The 17,906-nt window shown below is 44.9% G+C and overlaps 1 protein-coding gene across 7 annotated transcripts in view; it reads left to right on the top strand.

Moving 5' to 3' along the window:
• The window catches only part of UNC5D (unc-5 netrin receptor D), a 585,082-nt gene that overhangs the window by 340,634 nt on the left and 226,542 nt on the right, over positions 1-17,906 (top strand). For all 7 annotated transcript variants that reach the window (XM_051833981.2, XM_051833975.2, XM_051833985.2 and 4 more), the window contains exon 3: positions 13,660-13,803. In XM_051833981.2, the coding sequence (XP_051689941.1) occupies positions 13,660-13,803 (144 nt within the window). The remainder of the gene's footprint in view (positions 1-13,659; positions 13,804-17,906) is intronic.

Here is a 17,906-nt window from a genome sequence, read left to right on the forward strand (position 1 = left end):
TAGGACTAAAGAGAATATTTAAGTAAAACATTTGCATACAATTGTGTGTGTGTGTGTGTGTGTGTATGCATACCTCTAATCCACATACAGTTCTGAACTAATTTGGGATTGCAGTATAAATGCAAAACTTCAGACAGTTCAGAATACCCTATGTGTTTCCCATTGGAACTAATGTGAAGAATAAAAGAGAAGTCTGTTTTAGATGCACACTCAGAATCCTGGCAACTGTGTGTGAGAGCTGGAAGGCAACCGTGTGACTCGGTTTTGCTTGACTGCAATGAAAACTTGCTTTATCAAGAGGAAGGGTTTGTTCAGCTCGTAGTCTTAGAGCCTAAAAGTCCACACAGCAGGCCGGCGCCGCGGCTCACTAGGCTAATCCTCCGCCTAGCGGCGCCGGCACACCGGGTTCTAGTCCCGGTCGGGGCGCCGGATTCTGTCCCGGTTGCCCCTCTTCCAGGCCAGCCCTCTGCTGTGGCCAGGGAGTGCAGTGGAGGATGGCCCAGATGCTTGGGCCCTGCACCCCATGGGAGACCAGGAAAAGCACCTGGCTCCTGGCTCCTGCCATCCGATCAGCGCGGTGCGCCGGCCGCAGCGCGCCGGCCGTGGCGGCCATTGGAGGGTGAACCAACGGCAAAGGAAGACCTTTCTCTCTGTCTCTCTCTCTCTCTCTCACTGTCCACTCTGCCTGTCAAAAAAAAAAAAAAAAAAAAAAAAAAAAAAAAAGTCCACACAGCAAGGCACAGGTGTGGCGGCTCTGCCTGGGCTGAATCGCGCTCTGGTATGGAGAGCGACGGTGACAGTGCACGCAGGATAAGAGAGAGAGTCGGTGGGGACACACTCAGGGTTTATAACAACCCTCTCATGAGGACTCAGGATGTCATATGAGAACTGCCTTCTAAGAACAATGCCTGAAGACCACTGGCCCCATCTACCACCACTCTGGGAATTAAGCCTTCACCAAAAGCAACGTCCATACTGTAGCAGGATCTTAGTGGAAGCTCTCTTCTATACATATGGATCATAAAATCCAAGAGACATGACTAGTTCATGTCCAGTTCTTTCTAGTTCTGATTCTTTGCAGAACCCAGATTTCTTATTTCCACTCTTGGTGTATTTGTTGGGCCGCCTTTCTCTCCTTCCCAATCAAAATGCCAGCGTGTTAGTTTGCTGACATGTGAATTGATTTCAGAACTTCACTAATTTTTTTTTTTTATCATGAGTCTGTTTAGGGTATCAGTTCCCCAAGTGTTAAAATTCATGAGAAATTCTACATTCTTGACCATCCCTGCCATTTCTGTAAGGGCCAATACTTACTCTGTGTTGCATTTCTGGTACTGTTAGACAAAGATTTCTAACAAAAATACCCGAGTATTTCTAGGACTGCAGGTACAGTTTTCTCCTTGAAAGGAAGATTTGGCATAATTACTGGCAAACAAAGGTTCTGATTTGTGCTCGCAAAGTTGGAATCTAAAACAGACATAGTTGCATGGGCCTGAAATTGGGAGAGATTAGACCAGAGACCTGGGAAGCCTCACTGGTCTGACATGAAAAATTCAAAGGAAGGCTCTGAAATCTGGGAGAGGGCCACAGAAGGAACAACACCTACCACGTAGCCAGTAGTTTGTAAACAATGGTACAATCTGAAAATTTTCTGTGTCTCATACTGAGCCTAATTTGGAATGACTTAAATACCAGTGGCTCAGTGGGACTCTATGTTTTATCCTCAGATGTCTCTGTCCTAGATTTTATCTGGTAATGAACTCAAAACAGCAGAATCCCATTGGGTAAACCATTCAAAATCAAAGGATGAACATGGAAAAATGATCAGCCATTTTCCCCCCTGCTGTTAGCAAGTCTTATAGCCATTCCCATTTAAAGATAAGTATTGCAAGCCAATTTAACAGTCCACCCTCTTGTAATTTTTCAGCATTCTGTCTTGTTACTGCTTCCCCTTTTGAGTTGCCCTCACATTGCTAGGCAACTCCATGTTTTTGCAGAAAGTGTTAATTACATGCTCTCCCTCCAATATAAAAATCTCCCCTTCTCCACTTCCTTTAGAAAAAGACCAATAAACATCACATATTTCAATGCAACTGGGAAAAAAATGACAAAATTTGAAGAGATTATATACTTTAAAAAATACTATCAAGAAAGAATTTAAATTTTAACAGTACCTTTTGGAAACAAATTTAATAAGCACTACCTTTTCCACCAAATTATTTTGCTTGAATCAATAGGAAAGAAATGTCTCTCCCTAAACAGTTTTCTTCTGAGCAGTTAATGAAAATCACTGTCTACCACATACTGCAATTATGTTTCCTAAGCTCTGTATTAATAGTGGAGTGGTGGAAACAGGAGAAAGAGAGTGGAGATATTAGACCCCAAACTGATACATAAGTGCAATTAAGGATGGAAACAAAATGGCTTCAGGTATTGAAAAATAGATGCATTACCTCCCTGGGGTTCTCCAGTGCAGAGCTAGAGAACAGAGTTTGACTGTCTTGATGGTCTTAATGGTTTTTGATTAGATCTGTAAAATAATTCAGTCCAGTAGGAGTGAATGACACTAAGAGGCCAAGGACAATGGGACCACATTTAACCAGAGAGAGGAAGAGAATCATCCATGTTATTTTAAGTCCTGTCGGAAGGGACTCCTTATTTACTTTTGAGCAGTGTATTCTCCAGTTTGGGGATCCCAGAGGCTCTTGGAAGCCCTATTTACTTCCTAGCCCCCTTTCTTCCCCTAATGAATGGGCGCTGCCTAGGCCCTGCAAATGCTCAGAGTAGACACGGCATCTTCTGTGTTTCCAAAGTGGAAGCGATACGTCCTCTCAGTTGTGAAAAGCTGCAAACTGCCTTTGGTCTTTCTGGTAATTTGGACCCGTCATCTAACAGTTCAAATACGAAGAAAAAGGATTCTGTGTTTTCATGCAATTTAGTTTGGAAAACCTAGAGCTAGAGTTCTCCCCTGCAAAAAAGTGCCATTTATCTGACATGAGTTACTGTGTTTGCACAGACGTGCCTATCTCTCTTAGTGATGTGCACTTCCAGTTCTCTGCACGTGCCAGGCATCCTCTTTCATTTGTTCTGCCTCATTTCATTTGGAAATATGGGAACTCTTCTGCCCTGTGTGGGTTTTTTTTTTCCTTTGTTAACATCTGGAAGCTGAGAGTTGAGAGGCACTCCCAACCCAGAAATCATGCTCCGTGAAAAGAGCGTGGTATTCAGTCACACCAGCGTTGAGAGCTTCCCTGTAGCAGCAGACACACAGCAACTCACAAGCACACGCATCTTGGCCTTCAAGGATATGGTGCCTGTGGGGAGCTGGAGTCATCCACAAGCTAAACTACTTCTTTATTGTTTGGTAAAAACAAGAGTTCCCTTAGCAATGCTCCATGGCTCTTATCTGCTTCTCCCTGGGAGACAGTGAACACTAATGAGGGAAATAATGTGTATTCCAATGTATTATAGGAAAAGTCTCCACTCCAGTAAACTAATATTTTTCTTTTTAAAGAATATCATTTCATGGACTTTGTTGTGTGTGGTTTTCTTTTTTTTTTTTTATTAACAACTAGACTCATTATGCTCTCTGGGTATGAAAGGTTAATGTATTGTATCGAGAAAAGGAAGCAGGCGAGAAATAAAACTGTACTAAATCTTTGAAGTTTATGTGTCAGAACTTGGCTGTGCTGGGGATGAAGATTTGAACATAGAATCTTCCAGAAAACCATTAATTTGAAATGATCTCCAATGATTCACAAATCACCAAATACATTTGGGGAATATATCTTTTAGCCCACACAACACGGAAATAATCTCTCAAGTGTTCCCTTGACAAGTTTGTGGATTTGAAATATACTTTTATAGAAGCGGTTTCTCTTTTCACTGTAGATTTCACCATGCACATCACTGTGTTTCTGTGAGAAGACTGACATCTTCCTAAGAAGTTTGCAGGGAAATGCTTTTTTAAAAAAGATTTATTTTATTTATATGAAAGATAAGAGTTATAGAGAAAGGTTGAGACAGAGAGGTCCTCTATCTGCTGGTTCACTCCCCAGATGGCTGCAATGGCCAGAGCTGCACCAGGAGCCAGGAGCTTCTTCCAGGCCTCCCACATGGGTGCAGGGGCCCAAGGACTTGGGCCATCTTCTACTGCTTTCCCAGGCCATAGCACAGAGCTGGATGGGAAGAGGAGCAGCTGGGACTCGAACCAGCGCCCATATGGGATGCTGGCGCTTTAGGCCAGGGCTTAACCTGCTGCGCCACAGCACCGGCCCCTGCAGGAAAATATTATGAACTTCCTCCATAACCTGTGACAGGGCATGAGACTGTGTCTCTGGTGTCTCATTCACCTTCCCTACCAAAAAACAAAAAAGAACAAGAATGTGTCGCTCCCCCTCTTCGTGGAGGAACGACACAGGACCCTGCGCTGTTCTTTCGTCTGCTCGGCCCTCCCCGGGTTTGCTGCTGGTTCTTCCCGGGTTGGCTACTGTCCCTTCCACCTCCGTGGAAGGGCAGTTCCCCCTGGCCACTTTCCCCACTTCCGCAGGGGAGCGGCACACCGCCGGCCGGCTCTCTCGGGGGCTGCACAGGTGTTCCCTTAGATGTTCCCCTTAGATGTTCCTGGTGCATGCCGTCTCTCTCCTCCTTTATAGTCCTCCTCCGCCAATCCCAACTCGGCTGCCCACACGCCGAGTACGCTGCTCTCCTCCAATCAGGAGCAGGTCCTACAGTTTATTGGTTGAACTGGAGGCAGCTGTGTAGAAGCTGTTTCCTCCTCTCCCAGCGCCATATTGTGGGAGAGCAGATGCAAAGAATAAGTCTTAATTCCAGTAACTTAGTCTAGTCCGAGTTGCTCCCAGTTGCTCCCCACAGAATGGAGACCGTTAACTCTCCTTCCGTGCCTTACATCGATAGAAAGCACTGAATGGCTTAATGTATTTCACTAACAGCTCTTACTATTGACCGTCCATTTGTTCCATACCCTAAATTCTTTCCCGATATTCTTGGACTTTCTCAGTCCAAGTCTTTTCTGCTCATACATTAAGAAGTATGTGCATTTATTTGAAGTGGAGAAAATAAACATCTAAAATAATAATAATTCAAACATCTCTAAGGATTGTCTCGTGGTTAAGATAGTAGTATTAAGTAGGGCTGTATTTCTTTGTGTTGATTGATGCCTTACTTAGCTTCTTTTCACCTCAGTTTTACCATATGTCAAATTTCAGTTACAACCCTCTCTAACAGAACCTAAACCCTGGCACACTTTGCCCAGGGCCAGGTATATATAGCAAGTACTCAGTCAAGATGAGCCCTTGAAATAAGAATGTATCAAATTGCTATTTTATGAATTTTTTGAATGAGGCAAGTGACTAGTGGTTGTGACTCAAAAAAAAAAAAAAAATTCCAGGGGCTGGCATTGTGGCATAGCAGGTTAAGCTGCTGCCTGCAATGTTGGCATCCCATATTGGTGCTGGTTCATGTCCCAGCTGCTGCACTTCGGACCCAGCTCCCTTTTATGTACCTGGGAAAGTAGCAGAAGATGGCCCAAGTTTTTGGGCTTCTGCCACCGACCTGGGAGAACCAGATGGAATTCCAGGCTCCTGGCTTCAGCCTGATGCAACCCTGGCTGCTGTTGTACCTATCTGGGGTGTGAGCCAGCAGATAGAAGACTGGTCAATCTGTGTGTGTGTGTGTGTGTGTGTGTGTGTGAGAGAGAGAGAGAGAGAGAGACTCTGCCTTTCCAATAAATAAATAGATCCTGAAAAAAAGCAAACAAAAAATATACTTTCAGACTTTTGCAATTCCAAAAGAGTAACATTATTTTTTTATTATTATTATTTTACTTATTTGAAAGTGAGAGTTACACAGAGAGAGAAGGGGAGGCAGAGAGAGAGAGAGGTCTTCCATCCGCTGGTTCACTCCCCAATTGGCCACAATGGCTGGAGCTGTGTGGATCTGAAGCCAGGAGCCAGGAGCTTCTTCCAGGTCTCCCACATGGGTGCAAAGGCCCAAGGACTTGGGCCATCTTCTACTGCTTTCCCAGGCCACAGCAGAGAGCTGGATCAGAAAAGCAACATCCGGAATGCAAACCGGTGCTCATATGAGATGCTGATGCTGCAGGCTGGGATTTTAACCCGCTGGGCCACAGCGCCGGCCCCGGGTAACATTGTTAACAGATTAACTATCTACCCTTTATAGAGTAACCTTGTATTACTTGCTTGTGATTCCCTCATTCCGTGCCCATCCGTCTTGGTGTTAGTCTCAGAGCCAATGACAGCACTGGGAATAGGGGAGCTACCGGTTGCGTGTTATGTACCCTAACCACGATCTACTCGCTGAAGCTGGTTTCAGCGACTGCGGAAAATGGGAGCCACTGACAGCGACAGCAGACCTGGAAATCATGACCACGCTTCCCACGATGGGCGTGACATGGGAGTGAGCTGCGTACAGGATGCTGTCCTCACCATAACCCTACCACGTCCACCTCTGCCTCCTAGGTTTCCCTTCCTGGTTTCCAGACAACACCATGGAGTTCACGTGTGCTCCGCTGGCAGACGCCCCTGAGCTGATTAATTCTAATCTCTGGTGTGGAAGAAGCTGGAGAGCTGGGGTGTAGTCTTCGTCTCTGTACTTAAGGCTGAACTTGTGGTGCTGCTGAGCAAGACGTGGAGTGCTTATTATCCTGGGGAAGTAAAGAGTATTCATTAAGCAGAGTGCACAAGCACATTCAAGGGAGGGCTTTTTTTAATTTTTTTTTTGTCAGCATACATTTTAATCTTGTTGCTAGGATGAAGTTGCAAAAGACATGCGGCCCTAATTAATCATCTGCCAGTAGGATGAAATATGGCTCTACCTTTTTAATTATCTATATTTAATTTACTATTTTTGGTAGTGAGTTGGCCTGAAGACATGTCGGCTCCCTCAAGATAGGCAGATGGGACTCTATGACACAATTTGGAATCTTCAAGTATCAGAAGACTTCTAAAAGTTTGTGGAAAAGTGGGATTAAAAGACAACTTTATTTTGGTTCCAAAAGTGTTTGGAATCTATATATGTGAGAGATCTTCAAAAAGGTCATGAAAAATGCACATTGTGAAAAAACTGTGGTTTTAAAATTTTTTCCTCCAAAATAAATTGGCCTTTTAATTTAATTTTTCCGTGAACTTCGGGTGCATCCTGGTGTATGGGATACTCATGTGCCTTCCCCAGAGCTGGTGAGTCTTGTCCTAGAACCAGGCTTTCTATTGGGTAAGTTCAGAACCTTCAAGTCTTAAAGGTAAAGGCTGCCAACCCCAAGAAGGTTTTTCTGACCCTGGAGAGGCTGGAAGCCCTTCTGCTGTGATCTTGTGACCGACCGAGCTGCTGTCATGGCCCTGACCATGCTGTGCTGTGGCAGCAGGTCCAGGCGTCTCCTGTCCAGCCTGGAGACTCTGTGAGGGCTGAGATCTTGACCATTTTCATGTCCCAGTGTCCACAGTAGCTAGCACAAGGCGAGCGCAGCTAGCACAGGTGAGGCATTCTGTGAAGCGTTTGTGGTTTTTACGTTTGTTTTCTTTTAAAAATTTGTTTATATTTGAAAGTCATAATTACAGAGAGAGAGAGAGGTCTTCCATCTGCTGGTTCACTCCCCAGATGGCTGCAAAGGCCGGAGTTGGGCCAATCCGCACGCAGAAGCCAGGAGCGTCTTCTGGGTCTTCCATACGAGTGCAGGGGCCCAAGGATTCGGGCCATCTGTGCTTTCCCAGGTGTATTAACAGGGAGCTGGATTGGAAGTGGAGCAGCTGGGACTCAAACAGGTACCCATACGGGATGCCAGCTCTGCAGGCAGCCAGCCCTTTCACCTACTGTGCCACAGAGCTGGCCCCAGTTTGTTTGTTTTTAACAACTGTGTGTTGCAGGCCTCATGAAGTCTTTGATTTACTTCTTATGGGATTGGACCTGTAGCAAAACAGTAATATTAAAAATATAAATAACCATATAACTTACATGTAATACATGTAAGCTATTCATAAAAATAAAAGGCTATATAAATATTAAAATCATGAATCAGTTATGATAACTGTGTCATTCAAAATATAGGGAAACTTATTGTCAAATCATATTTTCTAAGCTCCAATTCTGGACAAAGAAGTCATGTGTGGCACACATGGTATGTAGCATTTTCAAAAAATTGATTAAGTGTGTACTATGAGAAAAAGTACATTCGGAGATCAACAATTTTTTGCAGCAAAATCTTTCAATTTTCCATGAGTTTTTGAAGTCCCTTTGTATAGGGGATCTATTTGGTCCAGCTGAGTGGACTGTTTTGTCTCTGCACAGGAGATGGTGGCATAAGGTTAAGGCTCCCTTGGAGGCAAATCCAGGCATCTGAAGAGCTGAGGTGCCCAGAGAGATGACCATGCATGAGAGAGAGCTCTTGAATACAGGACAGTTGCTTGTCACTCACAGTTTGACTTTGGGCTCTCTCAGAGATCAGAACTAGGGTGCTACACTGACCGTTTATATCCAAGAAGGCTTGGAGTAGTTCTTTGAAGCTTTGTGGACAAAAGCTGAATCATCGTTCTTTGGTTTAATCCTCAAGAAGTCAGGTAACATTACGGTGCACAAGGAAGCACAGAGGAGGAAGAACCTGGGGCTGAAAATGCCCAGGAAAACAGGCACAGAGATGGGGATGAGAAAACCACTCAGTCTAAACTTGGTTGACTTACTACTTCTGTGTGGTTTGGGGTACGTTAAAAAAAAGATTTATTTATGTATTTGAAAGTTGGAGCTGCAGAAAGAGATTTTTGTCGGGTGGTTCACTCCCCAGATGTCCACGATGGCCAGGCTGGAGCCAGGAGCCAGGAGCCTCCTCAGGGTCTCCCATGTGGGTGACAGGAGCCCAAGCACCTGAGCCATCTTCTGTTGCTTTGCCCAGGCTGTTAGCAGGGAGTTGGAGCAGAAGGGACGTGAACCAGTGCCCATAGGAGGTGCTGGGGCCTCAGGCAGCAGCTTGACAACCAGTGATGCCCAACACCAGCCCTGGAATACATTTTTTTTAAAGCAGAAAACTTAGAAGGAAGTGGTATTGTCGCTGCCTTCTTGAATGTAGTAAGCTGCACATGCCTGCATAGAGAAGTTTCTGATGATGGAAGGACATAAAGCTTTGAGGGAGTGAGGCCTGAGGACTGTGTTAGATCCCAGTCACCAGCTGTGATGGGGAAAGGGTTTGCAGCAATAACCACGGCAGGATGCTGCTGACATCTTTGTGGAACTGTGAGAATAGAAGTGGAGAAAAGCCAGGGGGCAGCTATTAGGCACTGGGCTGGCCTTGACCAAGTACTCAAAGTTAAATGCTGTTCCAGGATTTTTTATTTTCTACATAACAAGCTAGGGACTTAGACTGTGGGGTTCCCTTCTATGAAAAAATGGCCAGAAATAAATTAATTCTTCCTCCCTGTCCGTATCTTTTCTCCTCTTTACATCTCTCTTCCTTGTACAGAGAAGCGTACACCTCCAATTAGTTTGAAAACTCTCTAACTTCGTCTCCCAACAGGATTAGACCTGCTCAGAGTAACTAGTGTTTTGTATCTGATAAATAACAGGATTACAGCAATAACCGCTGTCAGCATTTTTCTCATTTAAACAAATAAAGCTGACAAATGATGAAGTTCTGTGCTGCTCCGTTATGTTTAGTACATGCAGAGCAATTATTCATCTGCTGCCAACATTAGTCTATCTACAACTAAACCATCCAGCAGTGTAGAAAGCTTATTAGCATATCAGCACCATAGTCATATTTTTATATTCTGTAAGATTCTACTCCATAACAAAGGCTGATGGTTATAATTTGCACAATAATTTAAAGGGCTGGACTTTTCCATGCTGATTAGAGTTATGCAAGTTATTGGGTGTGATGCTATTCTTATTTATGAGATGACATCTTTTATTTGCCTGGCGTCTGTGCCCCTGTAGCATCTTCTATGAACAAGATAGCTGCTTGCATAGAAGTCGAGAGGTGTCTCTACAGGCAGTGCTGTGGGATGAACATCAGTGGAGCAGGAGCTGGAAGGGTTTCCGTAAAGAGAATTGCTTTCTTTGGCTCTTTCTCGTGTGTGGATGTATGTCATGCATAAGATGGGTGGGTGGGTGGGTGGATGGAGAGATAGATGCTGATACACATATAGAACATACCTTCTATATTACACACACAGATGCAGGGCTAGGGAGACTCCTAGGTAGGGACAGATAGGACAGGTCTCCAGAGATCAGAAAGATATTGAGCTTCCCCCTTCTTCTTCCTCATTTCCAGGAACTAGAATTTCTCACCCACACCCAGATGCAACCAATTACAGTCCCTTTGTGCCTGAGTTCCTTCAACCCAGACCCCTTTCCATACCCGTGCTCAATACCCTGCACTAATCCTCGCATATACTCTTACACATGCACAACATATGTAAACGTGTGTGCATAGGTGCGTTCCATGTATGTATCACTTAAAGAGGGAAGATTTGAGAAAGAATGTGCTATATGTTAAGAATTTTGTCTTACTGATCAGGCATTTCTTGTTATGGTAGGGGAATGTATAATGGCTACAAAGTATCTGATTTTCCAACTCTGAGTTTTAAATATTCTTTTTTCTTTTTTAAGATTGATGGATTTATTTGCAAGAGTTAGAGGGGGAGAGACAGAGATATAGAGATGGTCCCAGCAGCTAGGGTTGGGTCAAACCAAAACCAGAAGCTGGGAGCTTCATCTGAGTCTCCCACATGGGCGGCAGGGACCATCTTCCACAGCTTTTCCCAGACCATTAGCAGGGAACTGAGTTGGAAGTGGAGCAACTGGGACAAGAACTGGGGCCCATTTGGGAAGCCACCATCACAGATGGCAGCTTTACCCACTGAGACACAATGCTGGCCCCATGCGGCATTCTTATGAATGGAGAACATGAGAAAAATACAAGTGTGCTGGAAGACATTTTAACCTGTCAAGCTCATGGGTTGTGTCTTTGAGACCCTGCCCCCGAAGGGGAAGAGTATTTTGCATGCTCCTGGTCCTGTGACGGGGGACATCTGCACGTGACAGGTGCTCCACCTGCTAGGTGGATGCACTGACAGGGTGTTCTGGCTCCTCCTTTTGACTCCTCGAAGTAGAATCATCTAGCACATGCTGCTTACGGAGGAGACGAGGTCTTCTCCACAGCCTCCCTCCTGTCCGCACCTGGTCGCCTTTCCTTTCTAGCATAGGTGTTCCGCTCAGTCTTCCTGCTGTCCTAACAAACCCCAGACCTTTTCTTAACAAAATCTTGCTTCGTCTTCCCTTTCGGTAATGCTCTCTCCTCTCCTGCCACGTGTGCATCTCCTCTAAGCGCAAGGAAATGAAAGGAGCAGCAACCGTACAAACGGCAACATCAGCCCTCAGGCAGCCTTCCTCTTTTCCATGAAGGAGGCAGCGCTCGCCTCCCTGCCAGGGAAAGCGTGCCGCCTTAGCTGTGAGTTGTCAGCCGTGACCAAGATGATTCTCTGCTTGTGGGTACCGCAGATTGTACGTGGTGATTTTGGTGGCCGTGGCTACCTCTCATCCCGCGCTATACATAACGCATTATTGACTGGTAGTTGGAAATGCTTCCCCACCCTGACTGATCGTGCGCTCCCATTTGTCATTTGTCCTTAAAGTCTGCCACCAGCCCAGATGTGATATTCCAGCGCCTCCACCAAGACTCTTTAGTTCATTTTGATTATATTGGTGCTTGTGCCCCCTGAACTGGTTTTGAATGTAAAAGAATCAGTATAAATAGGAACCTGATTTTTCTCCAGATATTCCAAGTGCTGATTTTACTTTCCCTAATGAAGTATAAGTTCTGAAAATACAGGCTCAGAGTTGAATTGTGGAGGGTCTGGTTTGGGTTCACAGAGCAGAGCTAAGTTCAAACACCTGACCTTCCATTGCCAAACTCTCTGACCATGGTCTAGGGACTTAACCTCTCAAAAGCATATTTCTCTTGTGTGCAAATTCAGGGGACAGTGGCTCAGGCTGTGTGCTATATTGTAGAGCTGTAACAAGTGATTCAGTTCAAAGCTTATGATGTTAGGCAAGTAAGCAGAGTTCAAGAAACCTCACTACTTCTTCTATCCCACTGCCTACCCTGGAGCAGGGCACAGCTTCAAGGAGCATCTGCCAGGTTGAAGGCAGTGCTGGCTGTGAAAGCTCTTGACCCGTTTGTGATGAGGCGACTGATCTGACTCTTGGGGACAGTGACTTTTTCCTCCCTGCTACTCCATGTAACATGACTGCTCTTCCAGAAAAAGGCTGTCTTCCATCAGAAGTATGGAGGAGTCTTGCACACCCAGTTAGAAATGCCAAGTATATTTTCCAGATGTTGGAAGGAGAGTGCAAAATAATATTTTTTTTTGACAGGCAGAGTGGACATTGAGAGAGAAAGACAGAGAGAAAGGTCTTCCTTTTCCGTTAGTTCACCCTCCAACGGCCCCTGTGGCCGGCGCACCGTGCTGATCCGAAGCCAGAAGCCAGGTGCTTCTCCTGGTCTCCCATGCAGGTGCAGGGCCCAAGCACTTGGGCCATCCTCCACTGCACTCCCTGGCCATAGCAGAGAGCTGGCCTGGAAGAGGGGCAACCGGGACAGAATCCGGCGCCCCAATTGGGACTAGAACCCAGGGTGCCGGTGCCGCAGGCAGAGGATTAGCCTGCTGAGCCGTGGCACTGACCTAAAATAATTTTTTTAAAAAAATTATAAGATTGAGGTGAGGCAAGTGTTTGGCCTAGTGCTTAAGAAACATCGGAGTCCATGGGTACCCGGCTGTGCTCCTGACCAGCTTCCAACTAAGGCACACCCTGGGCGGCAATGGTGATAGTTCATGTACTTGGATCCTTGCCACCCAACCCAGGGAGACCTGGATCCAGTTCCCAGCTTCCAGCTTTGTTCTGGTTCTGTCCCAGCCTCTGATGGCATTTGCAGAGCGAGCCAGGGAAAGGGAGCTTGCTAGATTTCTGTCTCTCCAAAAAGATAAAGCTTTAGTGTTTCTGTCTCAGTTCACAGGTCTAGCCTTAGCCCTGCCTTCCCTAAAAGTCTGTCTTCTGCTTCCACCAATGAAATGGGCACCTTCCTGCATTCGTATCCTGGACTCAGTTCAACTGGTCTGCTCCCAGGGATGCCCACTGTTTCCTTTGGACCGCACTGACTTTGTTGTCCTCAGTCCTTGGAGCAGCTGCTTGACTCTTTGTTGGACCCTCAGGCTGCACGCCCTGTCCTGTACACATTCACTCTTGTCTGTCTTCCACTGCCCCTCTTCAGCTTCCAAACCCAGTCCTGTGGGTCTTTAGAGCACCTTGGGAGTGTATGTCTGCCTTTGGTGTGCAGGAGCTTCCTCACTGCAGATTTTCACAGACAGAGAAAGAGCCCCAGGGCAGGGTACCGTGAGAACTCCTCAACTGCATTGGAGCCACATCAGTCGGTAATACTTTATACTTATGCTTTCCAGCTTTGTTAGGTTGTTGTAATTTAATTAGAAGTAATATATCCTTGTCAAACTAATTAAACCCATGCCTTGATTAAACAAAGAATTGTTTAATTAAAAAGAAAAGGTTTGGCTAACCTTAACTTTCTGTTGGAGGGATACAGTGGCCTCGGCTGATTTTTTTCTGTCTGTCTGTCTTCAGGCTTGAAGGTTCGGGAGGTGTTCATCAACGTCACCAGACAGCAGGTGGAGGACTTCCACGGGCCGGAGGACTACTGGTGCCAGTGTGTGGCCTGGAGCCACCTGGGCACCTCCAAGAGCAGGAAGGCTTCTGTGCGCATAGCCTGTAAGTAGGGTGGGCGTGACCCGGTCCTGTGCGAACAGGGACAGGAGTTAAGTAAAGCTGAACTTGGAGATGCCAGGAGCCTCTGTAGAATAAAGACTTGGGGAACTGCACAAAACCACGAGAACTGTTTCTCCCTCTACTAAATTTACTCTCCTCGGTGATTTCCTCCAGAGCAGAATCAGCCCATCAGCTTGACTCCGATTCTGCCTGGACTGTCAGTGTGCAGGTGTCTCAGCCATGCAGGAGAAACTGTTCTTTAGGGAGGTGCCCACACACGTGGACTCTGCTGCTCCCCATCAGTGACTGAGTTCAGAGGGCACTAATGGGAGACTCTGGGTGATGACTGCTGACTGTGCATCCCAGCAAATCCGCACAAATAAGGCATCAGAGACGTTAAGGGATTTTTATAGCTGACTGTTAAATCTCGTTCTCCCCCAAGCTCTTTATTTTATTTTATTTTTTAAAAAAATGTATTTATTTATTTGAAAGAGTCACAGAGAGAGATAGAGGAGAGACAGAGAGAGAGGTCTTCCACCTGCTGGTTCATTCTGCAAATGGCCACAACAGCCGGGGCTGGGCCAGGCCGAAGCCAGGAGCTTCATCCAGGTCTTCCACATGGATGAAGGAACCCAAGCACTTGGGCCATCTTTTGCTGCTTTCCTGGGTACATTAGCAGGGAGCTGGATTGGAAGTGGAGCAGTTGGGACTGGAACTGGCACCTATATGGGATGCCAGCACTGCAGGTGGAGACCCAAACTTCTATGCCATGTTGCAGCTGGATTTTAAAACTACATTCATTTGATCTAAGTAGAACTAGAACAGACACAAGGAAAGTAAAAGAAAGGAAATAAAAAAGTGAATTTATAGAAGGGTCCAAGAATTCTTTATCATACTTCACAGCATAAATGGGGAAAAAAAAGATTTATCAAAACCTCAACTTTTAAAATGCCTTCAGACTACTCACCCTGCTTATCCCAACCTCATGGAGTCCCAAAAAACTTTCTTTGTGTGCCCAGGAGTGTAAAAACCTCTCCAGAAAGAAACAGGGCAACAGAGGGTGGAGATGGTTATTGTTGTTTTACTCAAAAGCTGCCTTTTGAGAGTGCCATGAAGAATACAGGACAAGAGGGATTTATTTGCGGATTCAAGGAGTTCTTCATCAAATGTTGATGGCTGGGGGATTCAGAAGAGAAGTGCATTACAGTTTCCAGAGACATTTGTGTTTCTGGGAAAAGGAAATTGTCCTCTTAAAATATGCATTTCACCTTGACTGTACTTGCAGTCTGGGGTTTGTGTCCTGGATGTTGCCTGGGCCATCATAGGTGGGGAGAAGGATTCCCTGGTAAACTGTGCTCTTGATCTGAGCACCGTGGGGAATATTTTTCTCTGTGGTTGCCTAGTTAATTTTAGCCAGCAACTATTTTATGACTTCCATGTAGCAGGTCAGATGAACAAGGAGATGTGTTTGCATTTGCTTTCCTCTTAATAAGGCCGGGTCTCTGCCCACTGCGTGACCACGGTCAGGCCAGCCTGGGTATTTGACCCTAATCAAGACAAAGCAGTATCTGCCTGGTTCTCTGCCGTGAGAGGCCGAGCAGTGGAGGGATTCCAACCCAGGTTCCCTCCACTGCGTTCTCAGCTTCAGCTTTCCCGTTCATTTTCTTCCTTCTCTTCCCTAAGGCCCACATAACCTGTTCTCTGAACTAGCTTCTCGCTGGTCTGTGTATCTCCTGTCTCTCTCATGTCCATTCCTCAGGGTCTGGTGCCTGCAAGAAACCACCAGAAGCCTCCGTAAGGGAGAAAAATCTTTGTTTTTCCTTACAAAGTTTGATAAGGAATGAGTCAAGCTCACCCTTATCAGTCTCCCATAACCTGTGACCACACACACTGCTGTTCATCCTCCTCCGTGCCCTGTGGTTCTGCCCGTGGCCCCTGCTCTCCGACAGGTGCCTTTGCTCCTGCCCTCTCCAGTTTCACACACAGTTGGCATGGTTGTCAAGCAACCAGACTCAGGAGCCCTATCAGTTCCTGGTGTCAGCTCCACTTCTTTGCAGTTTTGTGATAGTTAAGGATTTATTTCATCTCCCTGTGTCTTACTGTCTTCATCGATAAAAGGGTGCCTACCTCAAGAATGATTGTAAGAGTGAGAGGTATTGATAACTGCGCGGTGTTTAAAACTATGCCTGGCACAGAGTTAGTGCGATTGATCTGTGTATGATTGATGTATTTGTCTCCCATAACACCAGCATCGTTCACCTGTGGGTGTGTTCATCCCTACTGAAGCTAATGGAATTGAATTAAAATTTTAGTGTCTTAGTAATTTTTCTGCAGAGTATGGGTATATGGACTCTTGATAAAAACCCATTCTAAGTCAGCCTCACATATCCAACTCTCCCAGGCATGATAGAATCAAAGAATTTTAAAAGTAGAGAACATTTTTCGATTACTTCCTACCTTTTTAGAGCCATAAAATACTTTCAAAGAAATAATCGCACAAATCTCTTTAGAGAATAGAAGACTCATTTTGGCATTCTTGTGTGGGATATGCACATATAGATGTGATTTTCAAGAGGAAAAAATCAGAATCTCATTAAAATCTGTGCTATGCAGTTCAGTTAATGTAATTTCTAATAATGTTTGCAATATATTTTTAATTTCTTCCCATGTAGCAAGTGAGACATTCCTTAATTTATTTAAAATTATTTATGCAAGCCCAGACATGATTTGTCATTAAATATCGCATTTGACTTTGGGACCAGTATATATTAAAATGTAAATTGAAATTTAACTTGTGTAAGACATCCCAAAGGCAGGGTCCACTGCCTTTAGGATGTTGTGGGGAATTTTTTCAATTGGCATGCAGGAAAAAAAAAATCTCGGAAAAAATTGCTTTCATGTTTTATTGGGATAAGAGATTTCTAGTTGCTATTTGTAAAAACTTTCCAGCAAATAACACATGGCACATGAGGATATTCTTTATTCCCAATAAATGAAAAGCTAAATTGGATGTAATTGTCACTGTGTTTCTTCTTTTTAAGATTGGTTTTTGAAGTACTACAGATGCCTTAATATGCTAAATGAGGATTTTGATAGATGAATGTAGCTTATGAATCCAATGACAGTCATCTAGGGGGAGCTTTGCAAAATTACTATCATTTTTATATTATTCATTAAATTGTTGTAGTTCAACATTACAGCTCCTTATGCTTTCTATATTTAATCTATGATCCATTAAGAGCTGAAATGTAAAATAGCAGTGAGCAGGGGCCAGCGTTGTGGCGTAACGGGTTAAGCTGCCACCTGCAATGTCAGCATCCCATATGGCCACCAGTCTCAGCTGCTCCACTTCCAATCCAGCTCCCTGCTAATGTACCTGGGAAAGTAGCAGAAGATGACCCAGGTCCCTGCATCCACGTGGGAAACCTGGATGAAGCTCCTGGCTTCTGCCTGGCCCAGCTATGGCCATTACTGCCATTTGGGGAGTGAACCAGCTGATGGAAGATCTTTCTTTCCCTCCCTCTCTTCCTCACTGCTGCCTTTCAAACATATAAAAATAAATCTTAAAACAAAAAAATTGTAGTAGGCAAAACCATCATGGCAGCTGAGACATTCAGCTGAGAAAGTATTTGCTAGCATGTCTTGATGTGGTCATATGGGCTAAACTCTACCAAAATACCAGGAAGCATAGGAAATGGGAGTACTTAGAGACAACCCGATTTTAAAAGGATACAATATGACACCATTATTCTATTTATTTTTTATGACTCATATATTTTTTGTGACTCATGTATTGGAAATGGACCCACATGGGTTATTTGTTAAATAAAAGCCAGGATCCTGGCTTCCACTGATAATTCTGATTCAGTCTCTAGCAGAAGGGCCCAGAAAAGCCCAGAAAGCTGTGTTTGCATCAAGATAACCAGGTAGTCCTCTGGGATATCTTGCCCAGGGATTTATGTTTCTTAAACATTAGCGTGCATGCAGATCAACTGCCGTTCTATCAAAATGCTGATGATTAAGTTAAGATGATTCAGTAGATCTGCTCTAAGGTCTGAGATTTTAGATTTGTGGTGAGCTTCCTGGATGCTGTTGTAGCCAGCTGG

Source organism: Oryctolagus cuniculus, chromosome 2 (genome assembly GCF_964237555.1).
Source record: "Oryctolagus cuniculus chromosome 2, mOryCun1.1, whole genome shotgun sequence".
NCBI lineage: Eukaryota > Metazoa > Chordata > Mammalia > Lagomorpha > Leporidae > Oryctolagus > Oryctolagus cuniculus.